Source organism: Jaculus jaculus, chromosome 11, assembly GCF_020740685.1.
Source record: "Jaculus jaculus isolate mJacJac1 chromosome 11, mJacJac1.mat.Y.cur, whole genome shotgun sequence".
In the NCBI taxonomy this organism is placed as follows: Eukaryota; Metazoa; Chordata; class Mammalia; order Rodentia; family Dipodidae; genus Jaculus; species Jaculus jaculus.
Genome location: NC_059112.1, coordinates 80,363,648 through 80,376,736, shown reverse-complemented (window position 1 = coordinate 80,376,736; position 13,089 = coordinate 80,363,648). Strand labels below are relative to the sequence as shown.

At 44.3% G+C, this 13,089-nt stretch overlaps 1 protein-coding gene across 1 annotated transcript in view; it reads right to left on the bottom strand.

Annotated features, from left to right (window-relative positions):
- The window catches only part of Lrriq4 (leucine rich repeats and IQ motif containing 4), a 41,621-nt gene that overhangs the window by 15,690 nt on the left and 12,842 nt on the right, over positions 1-13,089 (bottom strand). Inside the window, exons 2-4 of the mRNA XM_004652360.2 lie at positions 11,245-11,418; positions 6,356-6,494; positions 2,275-2,471 (exon numbers count right to left, since the gene is read on the bottom strand). Of these exons, the coding sequence (XP_004652417.2) occupies positions 2,275-2,471; positions 6,356-6,494; positions 11,245-11,418 (510 nt within the window). The remainder of the gene's footprint in view (positions 1-2,274; positions 2,472-6,355; positions 6,495-11,244; positions 11,419-13,089) is intronic.

Here is a 13,089-nt window from a genome sequence, read left to right as displayed (position 1 = left end):
AGCGCCGACGTGTGGGTGGCAGCTCGGGGACTAAGGGACCGTGTGGGGTGAGGTGATGGGGCTCGGCCAGTTGCAAAGTCAAGAATATTGACTGAAGTGGACATGTTCCTTACCTGTCTGGGTGTCCTAGCTCTCCATGGTGTCAGTGGGAAGACAGAATTCAAGGCTCTTAGACCTGGGATCCTAGTTTGTGGAAGAGCAGAACCTGGTCTCTAGACCTCTGGTTCAAAAATGTTTGTTCCTAATGGCTCCACTTTACCTTTCTGAGTTTGTTAATGCAAGATTGCTTTTTACGGGCTGGAGAGATGGCTTAGCGGTTAAGCGCTTGCCTGTGAAGCCTAAGGACCCCGGTTCAAGGCTCGGTTCCCCAGGTCCCACGTTAGCCAGATGCACAAGGGGGCGCACGCGTCTGGAGTTCGTTTGCAGAGGCTGGAAGCCCTGGCGCGCCCATTCTCTCTCTCTCCCTCTATCTATCTTTCTGTGTCTGTCTCTCTCAAATAAATAAATTAATTTAAAAAAAAGATTGTTTTTTACTCCAATAAAATGGTTTAAAAATTGTAGGTTTCCTTGGGATTTAAAGTTTGGGTTTCTCTCTCTCTCTCTCTCTCTCTCTCTCTCTGTGTGTGTGTGTGTGTGTGTGTGTGTGTGTGTGTGTGTGTTGTGAGTGTGCATGCTCATACACATGTGTGTGCACATGCACGGAGAGCATCGGCTGATATCAGGAGTCCTCCTAAATCACTCTGCATCTTATCTTTTTAAAGACTTGTTTTATTTTATTTATTTATTTGAGAGAGAGAGAGAAAGAGCCAGATAGAGAGAGAGAGAATGGGCACTTCAGGGCCTCCAGCCACCACAAACAAACTCCAGATGCACGCATCAACCTGCATATCTGGCTTACGTGGGTACTAGGAAATCAAACCTGGGTCCTTAGGCTTTGCAGGGAAATGTCTTAACTGCTAAGTCATCTCTCCAGCCCCGAATCTTATTTTTGAGACAGGGTCTCTCACTGTACTTGGAGCTCACCCATTCAGCTAGACAAACGAGCCAACAGGCCCTGTCTCTGCCTCCCTGGCACTAAGATTACAGACATGTGCCACCATGTCTTTTACCTGGGTGCTGGGGTTCTGAACTCAGCTCCCCATACTTACATTGCAAGCAGTTTACCAACTAAGCCATCTCTCTAACTCCAAGTTTTGTTTTCTTTGGTTTGTATATTACACTACTTGACAAAGAGGTAAAAGATGTAAAAGACAAAAATGGTTAGGGCCAAGATAAAAATTGTGTCCATTTAGCTCCGGGTATAAAAAGGTAAGTAAGAGTCGGCTGGAGAAGACTAAGGTATCAGGCAGCATGTGTAGAGTGCTTGCCTAGCATGAGAAAGGCCTTGAGTTCCATCACTAGCTCCATACCAAAAATAATTAGGACAACAACAAACACAGATAGAGAGATGGATCAGCAGGTAAGAGCACTTGCCATGCAAGCATGAGGACCTCGGTTCAATCCCAGCATCCATGTAAAAAGCCAGGTGTGGCCACGGACACCTATAACCTCAGGCCGTGATGGGGCAAGACAGAAATTGACTGGTGTTCACTGGTCAGCCAGTATGACTGAAAAATGGCAGTTCCAGTTTCAGTGAGAAACTGTCTCAAAGAAATAAAGCAGAAGGGCTGGGCAGATGGCACAGTGGTTAAGGGCATTTGCTTACAAAGCCTGGCAGCCCAGGTTTGATTCCCCAGTACACATGTAAATCCAGATGTGCAAAGTGGTACATGTGTCTAGAGTTCATCTGCAGTGGCAAGGGGCTCCGGTGTGCCCATGCTTTCTCTCTATCTTTCCATGCACATAAATAAATAAACACAATTTTTTTTAGAAAGAAGACAGATAAAGGAAGACACTGATATCACCCTGTGGCTTCTGCATATATGCACACAGGATGTGTACATCTGCACACACACATGCATAGACTGTACATATCACACACACACACACACACAAATCATATGGATGTATAGAAGGCAGCCATGCAGAATAATCTGCAGTGTGCTTAATGCCACCCTCCCTCCAAAGCAACTAGGGGTGTATGAACAAGAATTTGGGCTGAAGTCGGGCATGGTGACACATGCCTTTAATCCCAGCACCTGGGAGGCAGAGGTAGGAGGATTGCAGTGAGTTCGAGGCCACCCTTAGACTACACAGTGAATTCCAGGTCAGCCTGGGCTAGAGTGAAACCCTACTTCAAAAAAAAAAAAAAAAAAGAATTTGGGCTGAATCTACCTTGATCGCCCTTATCTTCTGAGCTCGGTTTTCCTTCAGGTAGGCCCATATGGCCTCGTTGCCTTCAGCACACACTTCCATGGGGGGATCGGTCATGGGGTTGTCTGTCAGGGTCAGAACCTTAAGATTCACAAGGCAATCCAGGTCCTCTGGGATACAGGTGAGTAAATTGTCCTCCAGCAGCAACTCTGTTAAACCTGGAAAGATTTTGTTTGAGATTGTGGATTTAGCTGAGGATTCCAGCACCTAAACCTGCCCAAGTGAGACAGCAGCCTCAACGGATACTGCCTGCTTTGGTGGGACACAGCATCTGTCTCCAGGCCTCACTAGTCTGTTATTACTCCAGGATTGGGCACACCCACGTGACCTGTCTCATCAGCACAGATGATGAAGGGTGGGACACTTTGTCCACCTGCTCGTTTTCCTACTGTACTCAAGTTAATAAGAAAGTTGAACAGGGCTGGAGAGACAGCTTAGTGGTTAGCGCTTGCCTGTGAAGCCTAAGGACCCTGGTTTGAGGCTCAATTCCCCAGGACCCACATTAGCCAGATGCACAAGTGGGCGCACGCCTGGAGTTCGGTTTGCAGTGGCTGGAGGCCCTGGCAGGCCCATTCTCTCTATATATTTTCCTCTTTCTCTCTGTCTGTGGCTCTCAAATAAATAAATAAAAATGAACAAAAAAAAAAAAAACTTCCATGAAATACATTAGAAAAAAAGAATATTGAACAAAAAAAAAAAATTTTAAAGGGCAGAGCTGGAGAGATGGCATGGCAGTTAAGTGCTTGCCTGTGAAGCCTAAGGACCACGGTTCAAGGCTCAACTTTTCAGGACCCACGTTAGCCAGATGCACAAGGGGGCGCAGGCATCTGGAGTTCATTTGCAGTGGCTGGAAGCCCTGGTGTGCCCATTCTCTCTCTCTCTCTCTCTCTCTCTCTGTCACTCTCAAATAAATAAATAAAAATGTACAAAAATAATTTTAAAAAAGAGAGTGTGAATTCTTTGAAAAATAATATACTCCAGAAATTAAAAAATACTAAAATGGCAAAGAAAGGATACAATTATTTCTCCCTTTTCCCACCAACCTTCTCACCCCTTAATTTTCACAAGGAGGCACTGTTACCAGATGTCTGTGGCTCCTTACAGAAAATACACAGGTCCAAGTTTGGTGTGGTGGCACACACCTTTAGTCCCAACACTAGGCTGAGGTAGGAGGATTATTGTGAGTTTGAGGCCAGCCTGGGACTACAGAGTGAGTTCCACGTCTGTCTGGATTAGAGTGACACCTGACATCAAACAAAAGCCTAATGACCCAGGTTTGATTCCCCAGTACTTATGTGAAGCCAGATGCACAAGTGGCACACGTATCTGGAGTTCATTTACTGTGGCTAGAGGTCCTGGTTTACTCATTCTTCCTGGCCCCTGCTATGTGTGTGTGTGCTTGCAAATAAATGAACAAATATTTAAAGAAAAAAAGAGGAGCTGGGAATGGTGGTGCACGCCTTTAATCCCAGCACTCAGGAGGCAGAGGTAGGAGGATCACCATGAGTTCGAGGCCATCCTGAGACTACATAGTGAATTCCAGGTCAGCCCGGACCAGAGTGAGACCCTACCTCAAAAAAAAAAAAAAAGAGGAGTAGGAAAGAAGGAAGGAAGGGAAGGAGGGAGGAAGGAAGAAAAGAAGGAAGGAGAAAGGGAGGGAAGAAGTGAGGGAAGAAGGAAAGAAAGAATACATAGACTTATGTAGGACTACACATACATGTGCACAAAAGTTTACAGATCAAAATGACACCATATTGTACAGAATGGTCTGAATCTATGATTTTATCATAAGGAAATAGTCTTCTAGAAGACAGAAATGCCTGGCAAACATGGAAAAGATGGCCCACATCTTACAGTGGAAGAAATGTAATGTCTCATCAATCACACAGACAGAGGTAAGAAAGAAGTCTGAAGAGAGAGTTATACTTAACGGTGATGAGTTACTTTTTTCTATTTGATTCACCCAAAGTAGGAAATTTTGTCTTGAGACTGAATGTTTAAAAACTATGTTTTTTCTGCCAGGTGTGGTGGCACATGCCTTTAATCCCAGCACTTGGGAGGCAGAGGTAGGAGGATCACCACAAATTTGAGGCCGCCCTGAGAATACATAGTGAATTCCAGGTCAGCCTAAGCTAGAGTGAGACCCTACCTCTAAAAAAAAAAAAAAAAAAACTATGTTTTTTCTTTTCCTTCTTCCCTTTCTCCCACTGTCCTTCCTTTTTTCTTTCCCTCTTTAACGCTTTCTCACTTATTTCTTTTCTTTTCTCTGTCCCCTCCTTCCTTTCTTACTTCCTGTTTTGAGTCAAGGTATTGCTATGTAACCTAGGCTGGCCTGGAACCTACCATGTAGCTTTCAAGCCACCCACCAAGTTGTGATCCTGCTGTCTAAGCCTCCGGAGGGCTATTCTGCATGCTGCTATTATTAGCACATGCCCATGCCCAAGTTATATGCATCTGAAAAAGCAAAACCGGAGTGTGCTTTCTTCAGTATGGCCATTTTGAAAGATGTGCTTCCCGAGATGCCACTCATCAAAAGGCAGCTGAGAGTGAAAGAGCAGGGAGGAGTGTTTTGCTTTGCGGTGCTCCAGACACAAAGAAGCATTTACTGTCTCACAGTGGCTGACTTGCATAATAGGAGGGGGAAAATGATGACACCAAAATAGAAAGGAAGGGGGAAAAGAGAGGGTGGTGGAGGGGATTATGATCATAGTATGTTATCTATATGTATAAAGGTAGTCAACAAAAAGATTTTTTAAGCCTGGCATGTTACACACTCCTTTAATCCTTGCACTTGTAAGGCAGAAGTAGGAGGATTGCTGAGTTTGAGGCCATCCTGAGATTACATAGTGAATTCCAGCTCAGCCTTGGCTAAAATAAGACCCTACCTTTAAAAAAACAAGCAAACAAAAAGTTTCTTAAAATTTTATTTAACTTAAATCTGATTTAACTTTTAGAGTTTCTTAAAATCTGATTTGATAAGTTAAACCAAGAGCTCTTATTTAAACCAACTTAAAGTGGTGGGAACTAGTATAAATAAATAAATACTAAGGAGAAAAAATAAATATTAAAATACGTGGTAAAGTTTCACTTCACCACAGGCCAAGGACAGGATGGTGACGCAGGGTCAGAAGGATTATTAAGGAATACTGTGTTTTACCCCTTCCCTCAAGTTTTAAAAGCCTTGTGTCTACAGACAGTTTCTGCTCTCATACTTCATCATCCTTCCTTCACTAAAGGTAGACATGGTTTGAAATCACATCAATAAATTTGGAGATTCAGTGCACTATGGCAAAAAAAAATAAAAAAGCCTTTTATCTGATCCCAATAATAAGAAAAAGCTTACTGAATGGATGGATAGATGGATGGGTGGACAGATAAAGAATTATATAGCCTAGTGAAAAATGTTGGCTGTTGTTAGCCAGATGCACAAGGGGGTGCATGCGTCTGGAGTTCCTTTGCAGTGGCTGGAGGCCCCGGCGAGCCCATTCTCAACCCCTCCACCCACCCTCTCTCTTTGTCTCTTTCTCTCTCTCAAGTAAATAAATAAATTTAAAAAAAAAAAAAAAGTTGGCTTAAAAAGTTGGTTTAGATAGGAATCAGATACGATTTTACAAATTAATCATATAATTCTAAAAATCATCTTTGGTGATTTGATCATTCTAGATGCATACTTTTCATTCAAGTGACTTGCTAACCTAAATGCATATTTATCTCAGGACTCTAACTCCACATTCCATCAGATGTCATGTAATCACTAAATTATTGCCAGTGGTGGGTGTAATGAAAATATGGATGTACACTAATTTTCTTAGCAATTGTCATTTTTATCTGTTCTCAATTCAAGTTATAGCCTACTTTGCAAGACTCTTAGCTCTAAAGGCCCCTAGCTTCCCTGTAAGCCTAGTAAGCCTGTAAGAGGGTGATGGGCTAGGGTTCAGTTGTACAAACACTGGGTCTGCCTTTGGTAAGGCACTGGAAGCCTTACGGGAAATTTCCTTATGGGAAATCTGGCCTCAAACTCCACCAGGCTAGGTTTCCTCACCTTGCGCTTGGCAAATGGCATCTGGGAGTTGCTTGAGCAAATTGTGCCGGCAATCAAGAATTTCCAAGTTTGGCATTGATCCCAGGGATGCGGGCAAGTACTCCAGGAGATTGTTCTCTATGTACAGCTCTTTAAGATTCTGAAACAACATGAGAGTTTGCCGTAAGCACCCTGTCTTGACAAGTGAACTACAGTGCCGAGAGCACCCTTGCGCGCCCACCTCCGGCAGGGAAGCCGTGCACTGGGGCATGGTCACCTCCCTTGGCTTGTTTCTGTCAGGCATTTGGATCACAGTTGACAAGAAAAGCAACTAGAGCAGGCTGTGGTGGTGCACGCCTTGAATCCCAGCCCTGGGGAGGCAGAGGTAGGAGGGTCACCTTGAGTTCGAGACCACCTTGAGACTACATAGTAAATTCCAGGTCAGCTTGGACTAGAGTGAAACCCTACCTTGGAAAACAAACAAACAAACAAAAAAAAAAAAAACTAATATGATATTCAAAGGATTAACAGCAAGAAACAAAGTTCGTTTTGAGTGAAGTCATTAGATTTCGTTTCCATACTTGCAGGGAAAAGAGACTATCTGAATGTGGCTTTATTAGAACTTCATGGAAAAGTAATTTTGAGGTTCTATTGCATTTGCCACTTGTTGTCTTTCCCCTCTTTCCCTCCCTCCCGTCTCTCCTTCCCTCCCTCCCTTCCTTCCTTTCATTTTTGGTTTTTGGAGGTAGGGTCTCACTCTAGCCCAGGCTGACCTGGAATTCACTATGGAGTCTCAGGGTGGCCTCACGAACTCGGAGATCCTCCTACCTCTGCCTCCTGAGTGCTGGGATTAAAGGCGTGCGCCACCACACCTGGCTTCACTTGCTATCTTTCAACAGCTAGGTTTGGCAGTTGCTACAATTGCTTCAACTATCTCCCCAAACTCCCCGAAGTTAGAGCAGGCAAAATACACAAAGGCTTTGGGTTCATGTGATTAAACGATTTTCAACTCTACTGAGCAAACATGTAATATCTGCAGTTTACCCTGTGATTACAGTATGAGGATCAAGGAGCAAGCTGGCGAAGGGTGTTCTGGGGTGACAGCCATGCTGATCACTCCCAGCTTACTTTTAAATTATTTACTTATTTGTAAGGAGAGAGAAATAGAAGAGAGATTGGTGCTCCAGGGCCTCCAGTCACTACAAACAGACCCCAGATGCATGCACCACCTTGTGCATCTTGCTTTACATGGGTACTGGGGAACTGAACCCAAGTCGCTAGGTTCTGAAGGCAAGTGCCTAACCTGCTGAGCCATCTCTCCGGCTCCATGCCCAGCTTTCTGCATGGGTTCTGGAGGGATCAAACTCCAGTGGTCCCTGGTCCTCTCAGGCCCTCAGGCTTAAGCAGCAAGTGCTTTTAGCCACTGAGCCAACTCTCTTCACACACACCCTCCATGGTAATTCTCAAGTGCTTTTTTCTTTGGTTGTTGTTGATGTTTGTTTGTTTGCTCACATTTAATTTTAAATTTTTTATTTTTGTTTGCTTGTTTTATTTTTATTTATTTATTAGAGAGTGACAGACAAAGAGACAGAGCGAGAATGGGTGCCCCAGGGCCTCCAGCCACTGCAAACGAACTCCAGACACTTCTGGCCCCTTGTGCATGTGGCTAACGCGGGTCCTGGGGAATCAAACCTCAAACCGGGGTCCTTAGGCGTCACAGGCAAGCGCTTAACTGCTGAGCCATCTCTCTAGCCCTTGATTTTTTTGAATGCTGCACAATACAATTCTTTTCTTTCTTTTTTTAATTTTTATTCATTTATTTTTTTGAAGTAGGGTCTCACACTAGCCCCAGCTGACCTGGAATGGCCTTGAATTCACAGTGACCCTCTGACCTCTGCTACCAAGTGCTGGGATTAAAGGCATGCACCACCACACCCAGCTCAACTGCTTTTTAAAAAATATTTTATTTTTATTTATTTGAGAGAGAAAGAGAGAAAGAATGGGCACACCAGAGTCTCTAGCCACTGTAAACAAACTCCAGATGTAAGCATCACCTCTCTTTCTCCCTCTCTCTCTCCCTTCCTCTCTCTCTCTTTCTCTCTCTCTCTTGCTCTCAAATAAATAAATAAATAACATGAATTAGGAATAAGACTTCTATATCACAGTGGGAATTGTCTGGGTTATATATACCATTACTCAGTTCTTGACTGAGATTTATATAGTAATCCAGACCTACTTTATCATTATTGAGTACATTAATAAACTGGGTGTGATGGCGCACGCCTTTAATCCCAGCACTAGGGATGCAGAGGTCGGAGGACTGTCATGAGTTCAAACCTACCCTGAGACTATATAGTGAATTCCAGGTCAGCCTGACCTAGAATGAGACCCTACCAAAAAATTAATAATTAAGAAAGGGGGAGAGTAACAAACCAGACATGGTGTTGCATGCCTTAAATTCTCCCACTCAGGAAGCTGGGGTAGGAGGATTGCTGTAAGTTTGAGGCCAGCCTGGAACTACAGAGTGAGTTCTAGATAAGCCTGGGCTACAGTGACACCCTACCTCAAAAAGAAAAAAATAATAAATAAATAAATAAATAAATAGGTGGAGAGATGGCTTAGCAGTTAAGGCGTTTGCCTACAAAGTCAAAGAATCCCGGTTCAATTCTCTAGGACCCACATAAACCAGATGCATAAGGGGGCGTATGCATCTGGAGTTCATTTGCAGTGGTTGGAGGCCCTGGCATACCCATTCTCTCTCTCTCTCTCTCTCTCTCTCTCTCTCTCTCTCTCTCTCTCTCTCTCTCTCTCTCTCCCTCTTTCTCTCTCTCAAATAAACAAATAAACAAAATATATTTTAGGGCACAGAGCAGTTTGGTTGATTGTTTTGGTAGCATCTTCGCTTAGATAGGCGACTGCGGCACTTTGCTGGGCTCCCACCGAAGCTTGGCGATCGGAGAAACCGCATTGACTTCGGCTTTAGGTGTAAGAAAATGGCCCAAACCAAGCAGACTTCTCGTAAATCTACTGGTGACAAAGCTCCCCCCCCCCGCCCCCCCCCGCCCCCCCCCCAAACAGCGGGCCACCGCAGCTGCCAGGAAAGCGCTCCCTCTGCCGGCGGGGTGAAGCAGCCTCATGCTACTGGCCCGGACCGTGGCGCTTCCAGAGTCCATCGGGATGCCCTTCCAGAGGCTGGTGAGAGAGATCGCCCAGGACTTCAAAACCGACGTGAGGTTTCAGAGTGCAGCCACTGGTGCGCTTCAGGAGGCCGGTGAGGCGTACCTGGTGGGTTTGTTTGAAGACACTAATCTGTGTGCCATCCACGCCAAGAGAGTTACCATCGTGCCCAAAGACATCCAATTGGCCCGCCGGATATGGGGAGAGAGAGCTTAAGTGAAGGCAGTTTTTATGGCGTTTTGTAGTAAATTCTGTAAAATACGTTGGTTTAATTTGTGACTTTTTTGTAAGAAATTGTTTATAATATGTTGCATTTGCACTTAAGTTATTCCATCTTTCACTCGGGATGAATGCAAAAAGTGACTGTTCACAGACCTCAGTGATGTGAGCACCTTGGCTCGGGAGTGACAAGTTGCTAATATGCAGAAGGGATGGGTGATATTTCTTGCTTCTCATGATGCATGTTTCTGTGTGTTTATGACTTGTTGGGTAGCTACTAAGGTGCTAGAATTGATAAATAAATATGTATAGGGTCCTTTTGCAATAAAACTGGTTATGACTTGATCCAAGTGTTTAACAACTGGGGTTTTTAAGTCTGACAATACATCACTGTGATAGAATGTGGGCTTCTTCACTCAGGAGGCAGAGATAGAAGGATGGTTATGAGTTCAAGGCCACCTGAGACTATAGTGAATTCCAGGTCTGCCTAGGCTACAGCAAGACCCTACCTCGAAAAACAACAACATAAAGTAATGGTCTCTTTTTAAATTTTTTATTTACTTATTTTTATTTGAGATCAGTAGAAAGGGAAAGAGAGAGAGAGAGAGAGAGAGAGAGAAAGAGTAGGTGCTCCAAGGCCTCTAGCCACTACAAACAAACCCCAGATGCATGCACAACCTTGTACATCTGGCTTAAGTGGGACCTGGAAAGTCAAACCTGGGTCCTTAGGCTTCCTAGGCAAGAGCCTTAATTGTTAAGCCATCTCTCCAGTCCTGAAAAAGTAATGGTCTCTTAAAGAGTGCTCATCTGAAGACACACTAAGGTAGTTTGGGAGACGTTCTCCTGCTATTTGCTAGGATTCAGGGTTAGTAGCGTGCACTCAGCACCAGCATGAACGTGGTACAACACAGTGCTCACCTCCAAGCAGAAAGCAAAGCTACATCGTCCTTACAGGGACTCCTGGGTACCAACATGTGGACTCCAAATCATGTTACTCATAAGATACTTTAATATTAAAGTAGTAAAATTTTCAGGGGGCTACTTATCAAAAATAGAAATTAGGGGCTGGAGAGATTGCTCAGTGGTTAAGGTCTTTGCCTGCAAAGCTTAACCACCTGGGTTCAATTCGCCAGCACCCACGTAAGGCCAGATGCACAAAGTGGTGAATACATCTGGCATTCATTTACAATGGCTAGATGCCCTGGTGTGCCCTTTCTTTCCCTCTCTCTCTTTGTCTGTCTTTCTTCCCTCTGCCTTTCTCTGCTTGCAAATAAATAAACTATTTTTCAAAAAATAGAAACTAGAGCCAGAGAGATGGCTTAGCAGTTAAGGTGCTTGCTTGTGAAGCCTAAAGACCCCAGTTTGAATCCCCAGTACTCATGTAAGCCAGATGCACAAGGTAGCACATGTGTCTGGAGTTCATTTGCAATGGCTAGAGGCCCTGGCATGCCCATTCTCTCTCACCTAAGTAAATAAAGTATTTTTTAAAATAGAAATTACCTGCAAAAGCTTACCTGCAGTTTCCCAATATTTTCGGGTATGAAGTTCAACTTGGATCCCTGGTCTTGTCCAAGATATAATTTCTCTAGAGATGGCAAAGAAAAGATTTCCTCTGGGAAGGAAGTGAACTCATTTCCTGTAAGTCCAAGTGTCTTCAGTTTGACAAGTGGGCTCAAGTCTAAATGTATCTGGAAGGATTCCAAAAAGGTAAGTTTAAGGTCAATGTTTCTTTTTTGAGGCAGGATCTCACTCTACCTCAGGCTGAACCAGAACTCTCTCACTCTGTAGCCCAGGTTGTCCTCAAATTCACAGAAATCCTCCAACCTCAGCCTCTCAATTGCTGGGATTATATCAAAAACCAGAACACCTAGTGAGATTGTTTCTAATAGTCAAAAGGTTGTTTAGCCAGGCATGATAGCACATGCCTTTAATCCTAGCACTCAGGAGGTCGAGGTAGGAGGATCCCTATGACTTCAAGGTTAGCCTGGAGCTACAGAGTGAGTTTCCAGGTCAGCCTAAGCTACAGTGAGAACCTACCTTACCTTAAAAAAAAAGGGGGGGGGGCGCTGAGAAGATGGCTCAGTGGATAAGAGCACTTGCTCTGTAAGCATAGGTGCGATGCCTAGCACCCACATAAAAAGCTGGGTGTGAATGTGCATGCCTGTGAATGCACAGGGCTGAGGGGTGAGACAAGAGGATCTCTGAAGTTCCTTGGCCAGCCAGTCTAACTGAAAAAAAGGAAGCTCCAAGTTCAGAGAAAGAACCTGTCCCAAAACCGAAGGTGCATAATGGGCTAGAGAGATAGCTGAGTGGTTAAAGACATTCACTTGACCCATAAGACTCCTGATGTTGACCCCTGACTTCACATACATGTGATCCACATGCATATACATGCACATCACAAATATATACATGCATATCACAAATATGTACAAAAGAAGGTTTCAGACTAGACAGATGGCTCAGTGATTTGCTTGCAAAGCCTGACGGCCTGGGTTCGACTCCCCAGTACAGTCTGTTTGAGTGGTATAGTGATGAGCATGGCTGCTTTCCAATCCTCCAGGACCCACATAAACCAGATGCACAAAGCGGCACATGGGCCTGGAGTTCATTTGTAGTGGCAGGAAGCCCTGGAGCTCCCATAGTCACTCTCTCTCTCTCTCTCTCTCTCTCTCTCTCTCTCTCTCTCTGTTTTTCTCTCTGCCATGAATAAATAAATAAATAAAATCTTTAAAGCAAGATTTTAAAAAATGGGGGATCTCGGGCTGGAGAGCTGGCTTAGTGGTTAAGCGTTTGCCTGTGAAGCCTAAGGACCCCGGTTCCAGGCTCGGTTCCCCAGGTCCCACGTTAGCCAGATGCACAAGGGGGCGCACGCGTCTGGAGTTCGTTTGCAGAGGCTGGAAGCCCTGGCGCGCCCATTCTCTCTCTCTCCCTCTATCTGTCTTTCTCTCTGTCTGTCACTCTCAAATAAATAAATAAATAAATAAATAAAATGAACAAAAAAAAAATGGGGGATCTCAACTCTAAACCTCAATATAGTGATGTTGGTAGCCAGCTGTGTAGATCTTTATTTCTCACTAGCTCCTGGAGGGAAAATCTCATTACCTTCAATGGCTGTCTCAAATCATCATAGCTCCTGTTTCTGTCCATCCACAGCCTGCATCACTATACTTTGCCCACTGTTATCTTCCTGGCCCTGTAGAACCCCATGGAAAGATATGCATTGAATGAACATGTGTGATAGAGATGCCTCACTTTCTTCTCAGAAAGAAAACCATAGTTACAGACCTCAACAACTTTTTGACTTGTTCATTCCTTTGTCTGTTTTTATTCCTAACTGGGAAACCGTTCCTCAGAGT